This window comes from Capricornis sumatraensis, chromosome 22 (genome assembly GCF_032405125.1).
Source record: "Capricornis sumatraensis isolate serow.1 chromosome 22, serow.2, whole genome shotgun sequence".
Lineage (NCBI taxonomy): Eukaryota > Metazoa > Chordata > Mammalia > Artiodactyla > Bovidae > Capricornis > Capricornis sumatraensis.
The window spans coordinates 25,361,107-25,379,340 of NC_091090.1; the positions used below are offsets into that span (position 1 = coordinate 25,361,107).

Genomic DNA, 18,234 nt, shown 5'->3' on the forward strand with positions numbered 1-18,234 from the left:
CTGGATGACCTACTCCCAGGATCCACTTCGCTGGAATCCATCTCGGCTGAGTGATGCGTGTGCCCCCAAGAAGGATCCCAATTCAGAATGCCGATGCAGGGAACACGGGTTCAATTCCTGTGTAGAAGATTTCACAGGCCCAGGGGCAACGAAGCCCTTGAACAACTCTTGAAGTTTGCATGCTCCAGAGCCCAAGTTCTGTGGTCCACAGCCCTCCGCTCTGCTCGCTGGATGCCGATCGACGGGGACCCAGGAGCCCACGAAACGAGCATTCCCAGCTGCGATGGCGAGCCCTGAGAGCACAACCGGGAACCCCTGGCCCCGACGCGCCGCCATGTTCATCCCGCCCCAGACCTGCTCACGTGAGCCGCCAACTTATTTTATACTATTAAAAAAATGTAATACTCTTAGTAACTCGCAGAAAATTGGGAGCTTGCTGTGTGTTCACCAAGTTTGTGATTCAGTAGTGTTTTAATTTGGAGTAATTGGAGTGGATGAGGTCTCACTTTGTTTTTAAAAAACAGTTGACCGTTGGTTTGAGCTTCCCAGGTCCACTTATATATAGATTTTTTCAGTAGTAAATGTCTCAGTACTATAGGATCTGCGGTTGGTTGAATTTGTGAATGCAGAACTGCTGGTCCAAAGAGCTGACTAAAAATTATATTTAAATTTTCAACTGTGAGGAAGATTGGCACTCCTAACCCCTGTGTTGTTCAGGGGTCAACTGTGAACTCTTTAATCTTTCCTGTATGACTCACTGAGACTCTTTAAGTCCCTTTAGTAGAGAATCAGTAATCAAGGATATTAAACATCTTGTCAGGTGGGTCTGCAGCTTGCCTACTCCATGAATGTTACAGTGAGGTAACATATTTCTACTAAATAAAGGGGAAATTGCCTGTTTTTCAGTTGAGAGATATTTCTTTATGATTCTCCAGTTTATCCTGTTAAATAAATTTAGGTATAAAGGCTTAATTTGCTTCAAAAAGTTTGTTTAACTTGAACAATGTTGTTGAACTATAAAATTATATCATCTTAAATGGGTATTATGAAGCAGCTATACATACATTCTTTGAGGCATACTAAATTGATACATTACATATATAATTAAAATTTTTCTAGTCGCTGTGTTAGAAAATACAGGAAAGGTGAAATTAAATGTTTTGGATATGTTTTTTTCTACATGTTCAATATAAAAGTCATTAATTTGTATACTTTTTTTTGTCTTTGGAATCTAGTATGTATCACACATTTATCTCAGTTTGGACTAGCCATGATTCAAGTGCTTCATATTACCTGTGGCTAGTGGTTACTGACTAGATGATGCAGTTTTAGAATGTAAATCTTAAAGGCTTTTGTGAATCTAGTGAGAGTGTATGTGAAAACATTTTATAAGTACTATGCAATTATAAATAGTTATGTAAGGAATTGAACTATTGTAGGGTTTATGTAAATAAACCATTTTTGGCCTTTACCAATTAGTTTTTTATTAGATATTTAATTATTTTTGATTAAATAAGTATAAATTCTCATGGAAACCCCCTAATGTGGTTTAAAAATGAACAAATTTAAATATTATTACCTAAAAATTGTGAATTAATTTAAACATTGTTCATGTATTTGGGTTAATATTTTCTCTCAAAAGACTTACATTTTAACTGTATTACACCTTGGTCTTTTACTCATTTATCCGTCAATAATAGGGGAATCATAGGATTTATTTATTTATTTTTTTTGAGAGGGTGAGTTCTACAAAATTTCTCGACAAAAATTTATTGGTATTTTAAAAAATCTGGCTTCAAATGTGCTTAAAATTAATTTCTAGTGTTTTTTCAGAGTTAATAGTGGATTAAAAATATGAAGAATATTTAATTGAATTTTCCAACTTATTTGCTTTTTAGATAGATTTTGTAGGTTTGTTATTTTTAGGATTTATTATTTTGGGAGGAGACATCACATGCACATGATAATTTGTTTGGGGCTAATTCTTAATTTTTGTGAGAGTGAAATCCTTTTTTGTTTTTAAACTTTGCTTAAGGTTGTTTTTTGGGTGTCTGTCACCTATTGATCTGATTTAGTAGTGTTTAAAGGAATGCAGTGCTATGTAAAAGCTTCTTTATACCACATTTTCTTTTCTTCTCTTTTACTGTATGGTAAAAGTATATGATACTTTGCATACTTTTCACACTCTATGTGAAATACAGAAAGGAGAGATGGGTTTTGTGTGTGATATCTGAAGAATGACAGCATTTATTTATCTGCTCTAAGAAATGCTGATTATCAGTTCTGTGTTTAACAAGCTTGAGGAAGTAAATTATAGAAATTCTAATATTATGCATATAGCTAAAAGGTTGCAAAATGCCAGACTAGATGAATCACAAGGTGGAATGTAGATTGCCAGGAGAAATATCAACAACCTCAGATATGCAGATGATACCACTCTGATGGTGGAAAGTGAAGAGGAACTAAGAGCCTCTTGATGAGGGTGAAAGAGGAGAGTGAAAAAGCTGGCTTAAAACTCAGCTTTCAGAAAACTAAGATCATGGCATCCAGTCCTATCACTTCATGGCAAATAGATGGGGAAACAATGGAAACAGTGACAAACTTTACTTTCTTGGGCTCCAGAATCACTGTGGACAGTGATTACAGCCATGAAATTAAAAGACATTTGCTCCTTGGAAGAAAAGCTAAGACAAACCTAGACAGCATATTAAGCAGAGACATCACTTTGCTGACAAATATCCATATAGTCAAATCTACGGTTTTTCCAGTAGTCATGTACAGATGTGAGAGTTGGACCATAAAGAAGGCTGAATGCTGAGGAATTGATGCTTTTGAATTGTGATGATGAGAAGACTCTTGAGAGTCCCTTGGATAGCAAGGAGCTCCAACCAGTCAATCCTAAAGGAAATGAACGCTGAATATTCATTGGAAGGACTAATACTGAAGCTCCAGTACTTTGGCCACCTGATGCAAAGAGCTGACTCACTGGATAAAACTCTAATGCTGGGAAAGATTGAGGGCAACAGGGGAAGGGGACGACAGAGGATGAGATGTTGGATGGCATCACTGATTCAAAGGACTTGAGTTGGAACAAACTCCAGGAGATAGTGAAGGACAGGGAAGCCTGTTATGCTGCAGTTCATAATGTCACATAGAGTAGGACAGTAGTTTTTTCATTTCTCCATTTATGGTGAAGATAGTCCTGGAAATAAATTTCTGGTAAAGATGTTTGGTTTATGGTTAAAAAAAAATTAACCCTGAAAATAACTGAAAATACTAAAAATGAGTAGGAAATAAGAGTTGGAACCGTTTAAGTATTTTTTATCATACAGATACTTCTTTGGCAATAAAGCTTATAGGGAAGTATGTTTCTGTTCATTTTTGTGTAACTTTCTATATTTTGACTTTTCTATAATAAAGGTTATTACTATAATAGTTGCTATAATATAAATAAAGTTAGGTCCTATAATTATATAGGTGTTATAATGTAAATAAGGTTAATTTGACATACCCAGTTAGATGATGCTGTTGTGCTATTTATCTGTATTTTATTAATCCAAACCAAAGTAAACATTCCCTAGTGAATGCTTGTACTACTCAAACCTATTTGGAATTTGTGTGAATTGTTACATTATTTCTTCATTAGATGGTATTTCATTATCAAAAAAATATGGAATTATTAGTGCAGAACAGTCACAGCTTTTATAGTGTTATTATCTTAAATATTTCTGTGCATGATCTTTTAAAAAATTAGGGATTTTTAAGAGTTTTAAGCTTAGTTTTCAGATATTTTTGTTTTAAAAATATCAATATTTTTAACTTAAGTGTTTAAAACATATTCCACCAGAACTACCCCCCACCTCATTTCTTCTTGCAATCAAGTTGTTATATAAAAAAATTTTTTTGAGGATTAAATTCTTAGAGTGGTTTAGTGTACTTTTTAAATACTTCACTTTCTTTTACTTCATTTTCATTCTGGGTTTTCATAGTTGTCTTTTTGGTTCTTATAAATACTTTCAATTATTAGTCTTCCCAGTTTTCAGTTTGTTTGCTTTAGTTTAGAAATTTCTTCTTTCTCTATAATTTTGATATTTGCTTCCATTTTCTTCTCTCCTGCCTGTCTACTTCCTTTTGTTTGAGTGTGTGTGTGTGAAGAGTTCTCTTTTACTCAGTTAGAACTGTGGGATATGGTATGAGATGAAAATCTGTATGTAGTGTGTTACCCTTATACACAGTTTTGTGGCGGTTTTGTGTTGACATTTGGGGCCAGAAACTACTTGGTGAGAGGCTATCCTGTGTTTTGATGGGTGCTTAGCAGCATCCCTAGCCTCTACCCAGTAGATGCCAGTAGAATTCCCTGAGTTTTAACCACCAAAAATGTCTCCAGACATTCCAAAGTGTCCCCTATGGGGCAGAATTATCTTGGTTGAGAACCATTGCCCTAATATAAATTAGTTCTGAATTTATATGTTCTAAATCTAGTTGTCCTGAGAGACACTGACTTGCTGTTTTAGCCCCAAACTTATGTTTTCTGGGGCAAAGCTTGAGGTTAAGACCTCACACAGTGGACTTTTTACTGCGGCCAGGGGTATCAGGTTCACATAGACTAATACACAAAGGCGAATTTTTATTTAATGCTTATTTTAGAATCTGTAGATCATGTGGTTTTTCATATTACATCTATTTATATGACAAATTAGATTTTCCAGGATTAAACCTATCCCATGATAGACCTTGCTTAGTTGTAATAGCCAATTATCTAATTATGCATTTGAATTCCCTTTGTTGATATTTTATTTAGAACCATTTCTGTTTGAGAGAGTACATTTTTGGGTGCAGTCTTTGGTCTGAATAACATTCAAATTATTTCAAATACTGATTATTTTTAAATAATGAAGATTTGTAGACGTACTTTGTGTTCTATAGAAGTTTTGCAAAAGCCTTTAAAACAAGTTTTTTTTTCTTTCTTTAGTAACTTTTTCTGAAGTCATTTTTTAAGACCACTTTCTGATTTTATTCCTGGATTGATCTGTTGATTTCTAAAAATTTCTTGAGTAACTAGTTTTTCTTTAAAATAGAAATTTATCCATTTCATTGAGATTTTTAGGCTTGGAACTTTTATAGCATATCCAAGAACAAGCCTAGTTTGGTTAAGTTCTCACATCCCACTGGACTGCTGAGTCTGGCCCAACTCTGCAGCATCTCTTTTTAGAGTGTTGAATTGGCAGATCTCTTTGTGTGTTCTGTAATCTCTTGTGGCTCCGGTTTATTTTTCATTGCTCATCCTGATAGGCTTCTTTGAGGTATTCAATCTTTTGAGATGCTTTGGAAATGGATTGCTGGATGGGTTAACCAGAACAGTGCTAGTGCCGTTTGAGATCACTTGGTGGAATGCACCAGTTAAATATGCATATTTTCGATATTAGATGTTAGAAGGGCTATTCGTATATTGGCAAAAAAATATACCCAGATATCTAGGATGAATTTATTTTGAAGTTTACTGACTTCAGAAAGATCTGGTTCACTTAGCTCTAATAAGTGAGATGCTAGTTTTTTTTTTTTTAAATATAGTTTGATTATCTGAGAAAAATTAAAAATAGAATGCTACTTTAACATGTATATGACAAACTGATTTTTAATGAATTAAGTTAATTTTACTGGAAAAAACATGGATTGTTGTAAGTTGGACTTTTGAATAAAGGTTTTAAGTGGCTAAAATATAGGAAAGTCAACTCTTATTCTGCAAGATGACAAAAATAAAGAGTAATTTAATGAGAAATTCGTTGTACTGAGAGGCAGGCCTGCTTGGTGTAACATTACGGAGATAAAATTTTTGTCTGACTCTTTTTGCTTTTTCATTTTCTAAAAACATTTCTGTAGTTACCAATCCTTTCACAGCTTGGTTTAGTTTCACTGCCTGTATTATAGAAGGATCCACCTCGTAAAAGAAGTCAAAAGCTGTCTTGAATAATCAGCACCCTTCTGCGAGATTATCTCCTGTCAGTCTGTTTCTGGCACTGCTGTTTCTATGTCATCTTTGGAAGCATTGCCATTAATTCCTGTTGCATATTGTCTGTTAGCTCTTGAATTTCTGCAAGATCCCTGTCTTGAAACCCTTTATCCTCCACATTTTTTTTTTTTTTTTCCAATATCTATACTCTCTCATGGTTTCCTTGACTGGCTCTGTTGTAAATGCTGTTAAGTCATGTACAACATCTGGACATGGTTTTCCCCACTGGGAATTTTTTGTTTCAGGATTGATGGCTTTCATGGCTTTTAAAAAAGTTACAACAGTGGCATCTTGAGTGGTGTAATCCTTCCAGACCTTCATGATCTCTCTGTCAGGGTCCTCTTCTGTAAGTATTGCCAGCCTATTCTGTAGCCTAATGTATGATGAGCCTTAAAGGTCCTTTGACCCCCTGATCTAGAGGCTGAATTAGAGACATTGTGTATGAGGGCAGATAGGTAACTAACGCCTTCATTATTGAACTCATGGGGTCGTTGTTCAGTAACAATGGCCAGGGGACATTGTCCAATAACAGAAGAACTTTAAAAAGTAGTTCTTCACTGGCCAAATACTTCCTGACTTAGAGAATATGTCAGTGGAACCAGTCCTTTTTCTGGATTGGATTCTCATCCAGACCTTCTTGTTTTATGACCAAAAGATTGGCAACTGATGTTTATCTTTTCCCTCAAGGCTCAAGAATTAGTAGCTTTATAGAGGAGGGCAGTCCGGACCATAAACCCAACTGCATTTGCACAAAACGGTGTTAGCCAGTCTCTTCCTCTCTTAAATCCTGGTGTTTGCTTCTTTATCTTCCTCCCTCTCTCTCTCTCTTTTTTTTACACTAATAAATATTCTTTTGACTGCCCTCTGCCCCCGCCCCAAAATAGGGCACCTTTGTGTGCAGTAAAAACCTTTTCAGACAGATATCATTTCTCCTCAGTGATTTTCTTAATGGCATGTGAGAACTCTGCTGCTGTCTCTTGGTCAGCAGAAGCTGTTTCTCCAATTATCTTGACATTTTTAAAGCCAAACCTTTTTCTAAAATTATCAAACTATCCTTTGCTGGCATTAAATTCTCCCAGCTTCTCATTCTTCATCTTCCTCTTGCTTTAAGTTTTCAGGCAATGATTTTGGTGTTTTTCTTGAATCGTACTAGAGTCTGTCAGTATGCCTTTCTTATAGCAATCCTGAATTAAAAGTTGCATTTTCAATATGAGTAAAAAGGGCAAAGTTTTCACAGTCTGGGACAGCTGCAGTGAGTGACAGCTTCACAAATTTCCTGTCTTTTATTTTTTTAATTTAATAATAGTCCTTACCCTGAATTTGTTTATCTTGAAATAGTGATCAATTGTAGCTATAGATCTCAATCTGACGCATATCAAATAATTCAACTTTTTTTTGCGTCACAACTTTTCTGTTTCTTGGGATCATTTCCAGCATCAGTAGAGGCACTTTGTATCACAGTGGTATTTCACTGGATGACCGTACCAGTTTTTTTTTAGTCCATTTGTCTATTGAAGAGCATTTGGGATTTTTCTAGTTTGTGGCAGTTAAGAACAGAGCTGTTATAAACATTTGTTTATAGATTTTTATGTCAACATAAGTTTTACTTCTTCAGAGTATGTATAGTTTGGAGTCATATGGTAAGTGTCTATTTATGTGAAACTTCCAAATTCTTCCTGAGCGTATATACCTTTGTGTGTGTGTGTGTGTGTGTGTGTGTATTGGCACCAGCAGTGTATTAGAGTATCAATTGCTTCATGTCTTTGTGTGTTTTTTTTTTTTTATGTTAGCCATTCTGATAGGTGTGTAGCAGTATCTCATGGTGTAGAATTGGGAGATTTCTTCTTTAAATTTTGCCGGGGAAGCCGTCTGGCTCTCGGGATTTCTTTCTTTTTTTTTTTTTTTGGGATTTCTTTTTTTAGAAGGCTTTTAACTACAGACTCAATTTAAAAATAGTTATTCAGACTCTCTCAAACTACTAAAGTTTTGCGGATTCATGTGTGTCTTGCTTATGCTGCTGCTGCTGCTGCTAAGTCACTTCAGTCGTGTCCGACTCTGTGCGACCCCATAGACAGCAGTGTCTTGTTTATAGTTTTATTATTTAAAAAATTAATGTGAAGTCTCTGGTGATACTCCTTTTAATTCTTAATATTGGTAGTCTGGGTCTTCTCTCTCTTTTTTTCCCTTGATCATTCTTCTTAGAGATTTATCAGTTTTATTGACCTTTTCAAATAACCAATTTTGATTTCATTGTTTTTTCCCTATTTTTCTGTTTCTCTGGTTTCAGTTGAACATTTTATATTATTCAAATTTATGTCCTTTTATACTTAAAATTTTTTTTTAGTGTAGTTGCTCTAGAGTTTACAGTATATGTTGATTGCTAATCTAAGTTCACCTTTAAATAGCACTGTCCCACTTCATGTCAAATGCAGATCCCAGAGTATTCCCCACTCCTGTGTCCTTTATGATATTGCCGTCATTCATTTATCCATATGCTAAAAATCACCCAGTACGTTGTTACTGTTACCAATTTAAACTAATCTTTTAGATAAATTAAGAATAAGAAAAGTAAAAGATTTTATTTTACTTCACTTATTCCTTTGCCTTTACTCTTTATTTATAGATTCAAGTTTTTGACCTGTATAATTTTCCTTCTATTTGAAGAACTTCTGTTAACATTTTCATGGCAGGTCTGTTATTTTTGTTTGTGTGAGACAGTCTTTATCCTTTTCTTTTGAAAGATAATTTCACTAAATATAGAATTCTAAGATGGCAGTTTTTTTCTTTCAACAGTTTAAATAGTTTGCTCCACTCCTTTCTTGCTTGAGCATTGCTGAGAGAATCCTGCTGTGATGCTTTCCTCTGTTCCTCTGTCGTTCAGGTGTTTTTTCCTTATGGCTTTTTTCAAGATTTTCTGGGTCTTTGATTTGAATATGGTACACTTAAGTGTAGGCTTTTCCCTTTTCTTTTTGTCCTTTGAGTTTCTTGGATGTATGGTTTGGCACTGGTATAGGTTACTAATTTTGGAAACTTCTCCACCATTATTACTTCATTTATTTCTTTTGTCTTGTTTCTTCTTTTTTCCTTTTCTTATATTCCAGTTATGCATATGTTATTATCTTTTGAAATTGTTGGGTGAAACAGAACTTGGATGTTCTGTTTTGTAAAAGAATATTATTTTTATGTTTTAGTTCAAGAAGTTTCTGTTGATCTGCCTTCAAACATCTTGATTCTGTTAGTGGTGGTGTCTAGTTGGTAGATGAACCCACCAGTGGCATCCTTTATTTCTATTACAGTGTTTTTTTGATTTCTATCATTTCCTTTTGATTGCTTATCTTAGGGTCTTTATCTGCTTACCTTACTCATCTTTGCTTACCTCCTTTTTTTTTTTTTTTTCCATTATCACCCTTAACATATTTAAAATTATCTGATTTCAAAAAATTTGTTATACTTGAGTCTGGCTTTAACTCTTGCTTTGTCTTTGTGTTTTTCTTACCTTCTGAGTGAATGATGTGTAGTTTTTTGTTGAAAGTTGGACATGCTGTATTAGATAAAAGGAGCTGAGGTTAATAGGTCTTTTGTGTGAGGTTTTATAGTAGTCTGTCAAGGAGTGTACTCTTTAACGTCGTTCCACCTGGTAGGTGCCAGAGGCATCAGATTCCTTTCGTGGCCTTGTTTTTGCCCCCCTCTTGGGTTTCCCTAAGCACTCCTTCTCAGGTAGACTCTGCATCATGTAAACGCTTTCAGTGGAGATTAACTCTTGTATTAATGGAGCCCCATCAGTGTAGTTGTAAGGTGCTGGGGAGAGGAAGCATCCTATAATCTTAAAATGAAACTTTTGGTGGGTCTTTGTCCTGGGTCTGTGATGTCTTATCTCCCCGCTTCTCCGTGTGAGACAGAAAGGAAAGAGGGGACTGGAATCAGAGAAATGCTGTTATACCCTTTCCAGTGGTGGACTCAGGACCTGGTGAAGTCCTTTTCCTGGAGAGCAGGTCTTTGTTTGGGTTAGTGGTTATTTCACAGTGACTGCTTTTCCTTTCCTCCTTGCCAGAACCACAAGGAGATCTTTATAGATTCTTCACTGTGAGAACCCGATGGGGTTCCTGGAGGTAAAACCCACAAAAGGTGGGGGCCTGCTGATACTGTGGTCCCTAGGAGTTTTCTGCTCTTAGGCTGTTTCACACTTGGCCTCCAGAAATTCATCAAAGTTTGTGTTTTAAATTTTTGTAGTAGATTGACTTTTTTTCCCCAAAATGTTATGTCTAAGTCCTGCCCTGGTAACTATGGATCTTAAGATGATATCCTAGATTTAGGGTTGGCCATAAATCCAGTGACTGGAATCCTTATTAAGAGTAAGGAGAAGCAGATTTGAGACAGAGACACAGAAGGGGAGGGCCATGGAAACGGAGATTGGAATTATGCCAGCCAAGAAATGCCAGAGATTGCTGGCAGCCCCTAAAAGCCAAGAGAGGAGCATGGAGCAATTCTTCATCAGTCTTCAGAAAGATCCAACCCTGATGATACCTTGATTTTGTATTCCAGCCATCAAAAATGTAACCGTGAAAGAATTTTAAAAGTTTTATTGTTTGAAGTCACCTATCTTGTGATAGTTTCTATGTTAGCCCTGGGAAACTAATACAGTATTCATACCAGTTGATGACGCCAGTGTTTTCTGCTTGGAATGATCTAGCAGACCTTAGCTGTGACTCTGGAGGTGCCTCTGTCTCTGTATCTTGAGATGGTGGTTTGCCCCCTGTCCTCACTTCTCTGATGGGCCCACGGAAAGTCATTGATTGTTTAGCTTGTTTAAATTTTTTCTCGTAAGGGTGAGTGTGACAGTCTCCGAGCTTCTTTCATGTTGAAACTAAAATCGCAAGCCGAGTTTTTTTGTTTTTTCGTTTTGGTGGGGTGGGGATCTGGCATTTTATACTGTATTATTTTAGTGATTAACACATGCGTGTTTATCTTTTAAATATCTAATGTTAATTATTGCTTTTACTCTCCATTTGTATCATGCAAGAGTCTTAGGCTGCTTTAACTCCTGATTTATACAGCTGTTATTATTTTAATCTTCCTATATTTTAAATTTCCTCATCAGCCTCCCTCCTCCGTTTTCTGCTTCTTATTTAGGCTTTTTGTTGGGGTATAACTGTCATATAACAGTGCATTTCAGGTGTACAACATAATGATTTGATATTTATATGTTTTGAGAAATGATCATCAGAGTAAGTCTAGCTAAGATCTGTCACCATACATAGTTACAAAGTTTTTTTTCTTGTGATGGGAACTTGTAAAAGGTTTACTCTCTTAGCAACTTTGAAATATGCAGTATAGTTTTATTAAAGTCACTATGCTGTGCATTACATTCCCAGGACTTACTTATTTTATAGTTGGAAGTTTTTATTTTAATTTCTCTGATGATTACTGATGTTGAGTACCTTTTCTTGGATCTGTTGACTGTATGTATGGCTTCTTTGGAAAAATGTTTCTTCCGATTCTCTGTCCATTTTTAAATCAGATTTTTTTTGGTTAGCTTTTTCTTTTTGTGTCTTTGCTTTTAAGTTGTATGAGTTCTTATTAATCCCTTTCAATACACATGATTTACAGATACTTTTCTCCCATTCTGTAGGTTGTCTTTTTACTTTGCTGACGAGTTCCTTTCTGTGCTGGAGCTCTTAGGTTGATACAGCTCCACGTGTTTGGTTCTCCTCTCGTTGCCTTTGCTTTCTGATGTCATATCCAAAAAATCTTCCCCAGGACTGAGGACAAGGAGCCTACAGCCTGTGCTTTCTGTGAGGAGTTTCATGGTTTCAGGTTGTAAGTCTTCAGTCCATTCTGAGTCAGGTTTTTATTTTACTCGGTGTTTATCTGCCTATGTGTTCACCACTCTCCCTTCACTTAGTGAATCTCTCTCTGGATATTGGCTGTGTTCCTCTTTTCCTGATGTGCTCAGAGAACACCTTCAGAGTTTCTTTCAGGGTGGCAAACTCCGTTTTTGCTTGTCTGTTCTTGTGTTTTGAAGGAGTTTTCTCCTCTGGTTCAGATTTTACGATTTGTAGCTATTTTCTTTCTGCATTTTGGAAATATGAAACTGCTGCTTTCTGGCTTCCACTGTTGCTCCTGAGAAGCCCATTTTAAGTGTTGCTTCCTTGGTAACCTTTTAAAATTTGTCTCTTCTGAGAATTTTTTTCTTTTTCCTCTGTGCTATTTGGCAGATTTACTGTGTTGAGTTGCAGGTTTCTTTTTGTTTATTCCATTTGGAATTGCTTAGACTTCTTGACTCTGTGGTTTGATATCTTTTATCAGTTTGGTGAGTTCATAGCTATTAACTTTTCAGATAGTTTTTTTTTCTTCCTCTGGGACGCCAATTAAATATGTTATACTGGTTTACTATATCATCTGTTTCTGTTACATTCTCATCTCTATTTTCTATATTTTTGTCCTTGGCTTAATTTTGGTTAGTTTCTATTTACCTGTCTGCCTTTCAGCTAGTTTTCTGCAGCCTTGTTTAATATACTTTAAAATTTATCCTTGAGTTCCTAGTTTTGGTTATTGTCTTTCTCAATTCTAGAATACTTTTGTGGTTCAAGTTGATTTTCTCACCATCTGTGCTATTCAGCTTTGTGTCAGTTTTTCCAAGCTGTAATTTATATCTCTGAACATGGTAAATGCCATCATTTTAAAGTCTGTATGTGATGCGTTCAGTATTTGGAATTCATTGAAATGTTTGTTATTTCTTGTTTCCCTAGGTACTTATTTTAGTCTTTTTTTTTTTTTTTGCTTTACATGCCAGCTTATATTTCCTTGTCTCTGGATGTTGTAGAGGGTTCTGGTTTCTTCTCTTTTGTCTTGGTGTGAGGTTTCCTGAGTCACCCACATAACGTTAAACTGGGGTTCAGTGCTTGGGTGCATTTATTTGGGTCCTGTCTCAAACTGTGTGTGTAGATTTCCAGTGCTCACTTCAATTTCATCTGATAAAATTGCTATGTTTTTAGTCGTTTAATCTTCCTAAGAAGGTGATTTTTATATTTCATCCAGGGTTTTTATATTTCATCCTGTGAGATTTGGTGCAGATTATCTAGTGTTCTTTTATTTTGAGTCTTTTGTTGCTGTGTTTTAAAATCTTTATTACCCTAGTGATCAGATAAATGCTAAAATGTCATATCTGCTTAAATTGGATAGCTTTCTTCACGGTTTAAAAAGAAACTGTTACATAGCCAAATTTAAATTTTACATTCTCTTTCAGAAGCAGTCACAATTGAAATGAACAATGAATAATCCGCAACCAGAAAGTGTCATCTTAAATGATTGGTTTTGTGGGAGGGTAGGTCACGGGGAAGAGCATCAGTGACAGACAGGGTCTGTATACCTTTCGTAATCCTGGAGTGTTTTTCAGGATATCTATGTTCTCTTCCTTTTATTTTTTTCCTTCCAAATGTTTTTAGTCAACATGTATTTCTTCACTTTAAGCAACCATTTAAAGTGAAGAAATAAATTTAGTCAGTCAAATTCAATTGTTCTAAGTGGTGAAAGAGTTTTGTTTAATTTGAAATTTAAAATAATGAATTTTTTGAGTTTCCACAATATGGAGGATACTGATTCTTGGTATAGCAGACTTGTGAATTAAATGAAGTTGTATTTAAACTGTTTCAACTTTTCTGCACGTATCATTGTTACATACTGTCTAGGGAGCATTAGTGTTTCTAGTAACTTGTTTTTACCTAACTAGTGTATGTTTATTGTAGAAAAATCATTTCAGGATTTTTCAGTATTTCAATGGGTTACTACTGTTTCTAAGAATGCTCTCACTTATGACAACTGCAGACTTTGGGGATTCCCACAACTGCCTTCTCATTTGACAGTTGGTTGGTTGGGTTTGCAGAACTCATTGAAAGCTGTTATACTCTTGGGGATGGTATTCTATTGTAAAAGGACACAGATTAAGGTTGGCCAAGGGGACGGAAGCCTGGGGCAGATTTCAGGAAGGTACCCGACATGTCAGTCTCTCTCTCTAAAGTCTTGGATGGCGTTAAGTCCTGGTGAGGATGTGTGACAACATGGAGAGTATTGCCAACTACGGAAACTCACTTGAGTCTTAGTGTCCAGAGTTTTGTTGGAAAGATATAGTTGACTGCCCAGGTAACTGACCTTTTTAGTGTCTAGCTCTTCCAGAGGTAGAACAGCTGCAACAGGGTTTGAAGCCCCAACCATAATGACATTGTATGGTAAAGTCTTCAGGTAACAAAGGTGTCTGAGGAACTTCAGAATCCCTCAATAAACAAAAAAACTCTTCCTAGAGATCAGGATGAGGCCAAGTCCTATCCTCTCTTTTGGATGAGATTAATTTTTTTTTTAAATTGGAGTATAGTTGATTAACAATGTTGTTTTAGTTTCAGGTGAACAGCAAAATGATTCAGTTATACATCTACATGTATCTATTCTTTTTCAGATTCTTTTAGTTGTTACGGAATAAATACCAAGCAGAGTTTCCTGCTGTTATATAGTAGGTCCTCATTGATTATCTCTTCTAAATAAAGCAATGAGTACGTGTCAACCCCAAAATCCCAATCTGCCGCCTCAGTCTTAATTCTTTACTAAAGGTGAAATATTATATTAAAAAGAGATAACAAACAGCATCTTAGATCCCTTCAGGCATCTGTTAACATTTTGGAATGTAACTCTTTATATTTTTCTGTGCATATGTTTGTTTCTTCCCTTTTTACAAAAATAAGTTATTATAGTACCTTTGTTTTATAACCTTTATTATTTAGAATGATATTACAAGCCTAATTAAAGATGTTTAAAAGGGCAAGAAGGACTTCCTGGCAGTCCAGTGGTTAAGACTCTGTGCTCCCAATGAACCCATGGGTTCAGCCCCTAGTTGGGGAACTGAGATCCCACGTGCTGCTGCGTGGTGTGGCCAGACGTTAAAATAAAAGGGCAAGAATTTAACCTTATTTACCATATGGTGTTTTCTTTAGGAGAAATAAATTATCTTTGACTCAATAAACTTTTAAATTATGAAACATAGAATCATGAATTATAAACATCTTTAATATTGGACAAGCTGCCTTTAATACTTAGTGCTTTCTTAAAAAAAAAATCTTATGGAAGTAATACCTGCATATGCTATAAAAACAGAGGAGCCTGGCATGCTACAGTTTATGGGGTCACCAAGAGTTGGATATGACTTAGCGACTGAACAACAACAATGGAAAAGCAGTATTTCCTTGCCTTACTGTTCTCTTCCTCTGTTCTCATTCTCCGGAGGGAAACAACTTAGAACTATCTAATCTTTCAGTTTTGATTTTTTTGGCTTTTGTATTTCTAAATAACAAGTTTATGTAGCTGTCTCTGATTGGATACTTGCGTTTTTTAACCTTCTGATATGATAGGTAAAGATTTGGCTTACTTGTAATCTCACTTCTGGTCTTTGTTTATCCCGATACGGTTTTATTTCTCTCTTGGAGACCTTTCTGAATTCTGAGTTTTATAGTTATACTTCTATTTCTTTTTCAGCAACTAACACATTATTTCTGGATTTAGAAGTTTGTATGATGAAGATTTACCTTTCTCTTTATCAACCTCCTCAATATTTACTTTATCCTATAATGTGAAGTCTTGTTAATATTTACATTTTGTTCTGTAACCATAACATAGTCTTCTTGTTTTGTTACAGGTTGGTTTTCAATGTTAAAATTAATAACTAGTCTCTGTTGTTATGACCATGTAAATACTTGTAATTTTGCAGCCAAGTAGTGTATATGATGGTTATATTGTCAACACTGTATAGCTCTTTGCCTTTTCAGAAGTTTCTAGTCTCTTTAGTTTTTCTTCTCCTTATAGTTTTATTGTCTCTTTGAATTCCAGATTCTTAAGGATAGTATACAGTTTCACAGTCTGGCTCTCGCTTCTTTTTTGCCCCCAAATACTTCCTCAACTTTCTGTCTCCTGCTTAATCTAGACTGTTTCTTAGATCTGTTGCACAGTTACTGTCTTAGAACTTTTCTTATTCTAAAACTGGCTTCACTGGTTCTTGAATTTTGTACCCTCTCTTTTGGTTCTTATTTTGTCGGATAATACATGTAATTGCCTATGTATTGTGTTGTTCAGTTGCTGAGTTGTGTCTGACTGTGCGACCCTGTGGTCTACAGCCCGCCAGTTTTCTCTCTCCTCTACTGTCTCCTGGAGTTTGCTCAGATTCATGTCCATTGAGTCAGTGATGCTATCTAGCCATCTCATCCTCTGCTGCCCTGTTCTCCTTTTGCCTTCAGTCTTCTCCAACATTGGTCTTTTCCATTGAGTTGGCGGCTCTTTGCATCAGGTGGCCAAATTGCATATGTAGGAATTAATTTTCTTTGTCCTTGTCTGTCTGAAAATGTTATATCTTGAATATGGAATACATTTTTCTTCAGTACTTAGGTGGCTTTGCCTTTTTATTTTCTTTTTTGGAATCTGGTGTTGCCAGTGAGAAGTCTCCTAATGAATATGATTTTCATTCTTTTGTATATGAACCTTTTATTTCTTCTCAGAGAAATTTCTAGGATATGTTTTTAAAATTAATTTTTAATTGGAATATAGTTACTTCACAATGTTGTGTTAGTGTCTACCATATAGCAAAATGAATCAGCTGTATGTGTATGCATACACATCTCCTCTTTTTTTGGATTTCCTTCTATTTATGTTACCATAGAGCATTGGGTCGATCCCTGGGTTGGGAAGATCCCCTGAAGGAGGGCATGGCAACCCACTGCAGTATTCTTGCTTGGAGAATTCCACGGACAGAGGAACCTGGTGGGCTACAGTCCATGGGTTTGCAAAGAGTCGGACATGACTGAGCAACTAAACACAGCATAGCAGAGAGCATTGAGTAGGGTTCCCTGAGCTATACAGTAGGTTTTCGTTAGTTATCTATTTTGTATATAGTATCAGTAGTGTGTATATGTCAGTCCCAATCTCTGAGTTCACCGCCCCCCACTCCCAAGAAGTTACTTTTTAATTTTTCTGTTGTACTGGACTCTCACAGACCCCTTTCTATTTGAAGATTTGTTTCATATAGCTTTGGAATATTTTCTTCTATTATTTCATTACCTATTCTCTGTTTTCTCTTTTTTTCCCTAGAACCGTTATTTGCGTGTTGAATTGATTATCTGTGTCTTGTCTGTTCTTTTATATTTTCTTTATGTCTCTCTACCTGTTTTGATAAAATTTTCTTGGTTTTGTCTCTACCTTTGCAAAAAAAAATTAATACGACTTGTTGGAAGATATATTGCCAAATGCTTTTTCATATTTCTTTTTTTAAATAACATTCTGTTCTGATTTTAGGAACTTTATTACATCTCTTGAGGGTAAAAATCTGTACAGGTTAAATCTTTTAAAATTTTTAGACATTAAGTTGTAGAAATTTTTAAAGTCCAATACAAAGAGTTTTTTCCTGACTGATGCTTTTCTCCTGAATATTTTAGTGTTTTCTACAGATCAGGATCTTTTACTTAATCACAGTTCAATTATAAAATGTAAGAAATAAACATTTATTTGTATATGTGTGGACTCATTTTTTTTTTTTTTTTTTGCTTTATTCAGTGGGGTATATTGTTACACTATCATGTATTTTATTTTAGTTTTTTCATCATTTATTTTGACGCTCAGATTGTCTTGACTTGGCCAGTAGGATCTGTTCTGATACTACTTCTCCGTGTCCTTGGACATCAGCTTATCTTTCTTTGAGAACTTTCTTGCTTTCTGGCATAACACCATGTTCCAGGTTTATCTTGTACTTTTCCTGCCTAAGCCCTAGAATTGCATATCTTCCCAAGGATTCCTGGTTTGTTTCAATAGAAAGTGGTTTTTATAAGATCTCAGTATTAGGTTTGCTCATTGAGAGGTTGTGGTTTCAGGCCCTTTCAGTGGATAGAGCTTGTATGCCTGTGTGGTATATTGTGTTTTATGTGTATGTGAATGTCTATGTATTGAAAACCATGAGTTCATGGTGATACTTCTCATTCCTATCTAGTATCATAGGGTTAAGTGAAGTCTTTTCCCATTATGTTTGTAACTCCCTTCCTTTCACAGAGAAACTTGGCTTCCATTGTCCTTAATTTATTTGATGAACTCTCCTAGAGGTAACCAGTCATTCCCCACCCTTACATGGACACCCTCTTCTCTGGCATGGGCTGTTCGACCTCGTTCTAGGTGACCTCCACCCTCCGTCTAGGTTACCTTTC

The 18,234-nt window shown here is 35.7% G+C and overlaps 1 protein-coding gene across 1 annotated transcript in view; it reads left to right on the forward strand.

Moving 5' to 3' along the window:
* The first annotated feature begins 283 nt into the window (after positions 1-283).
* The window catches only part of CD2AP (CD2 associated protein), a 79,872-nt gene continuing 61,921 nt past the window's right edge, over positions 284-18,234 (forward strand). The window contains exon 1 of the mRNA XM_068994152.1: positions 284-362. Coding sequence (XP_068850253.1) covers positions 284-362 — 79 coding nt within the window. The remainder of the gene's footprint in view (positions 363-18,234) is intronic.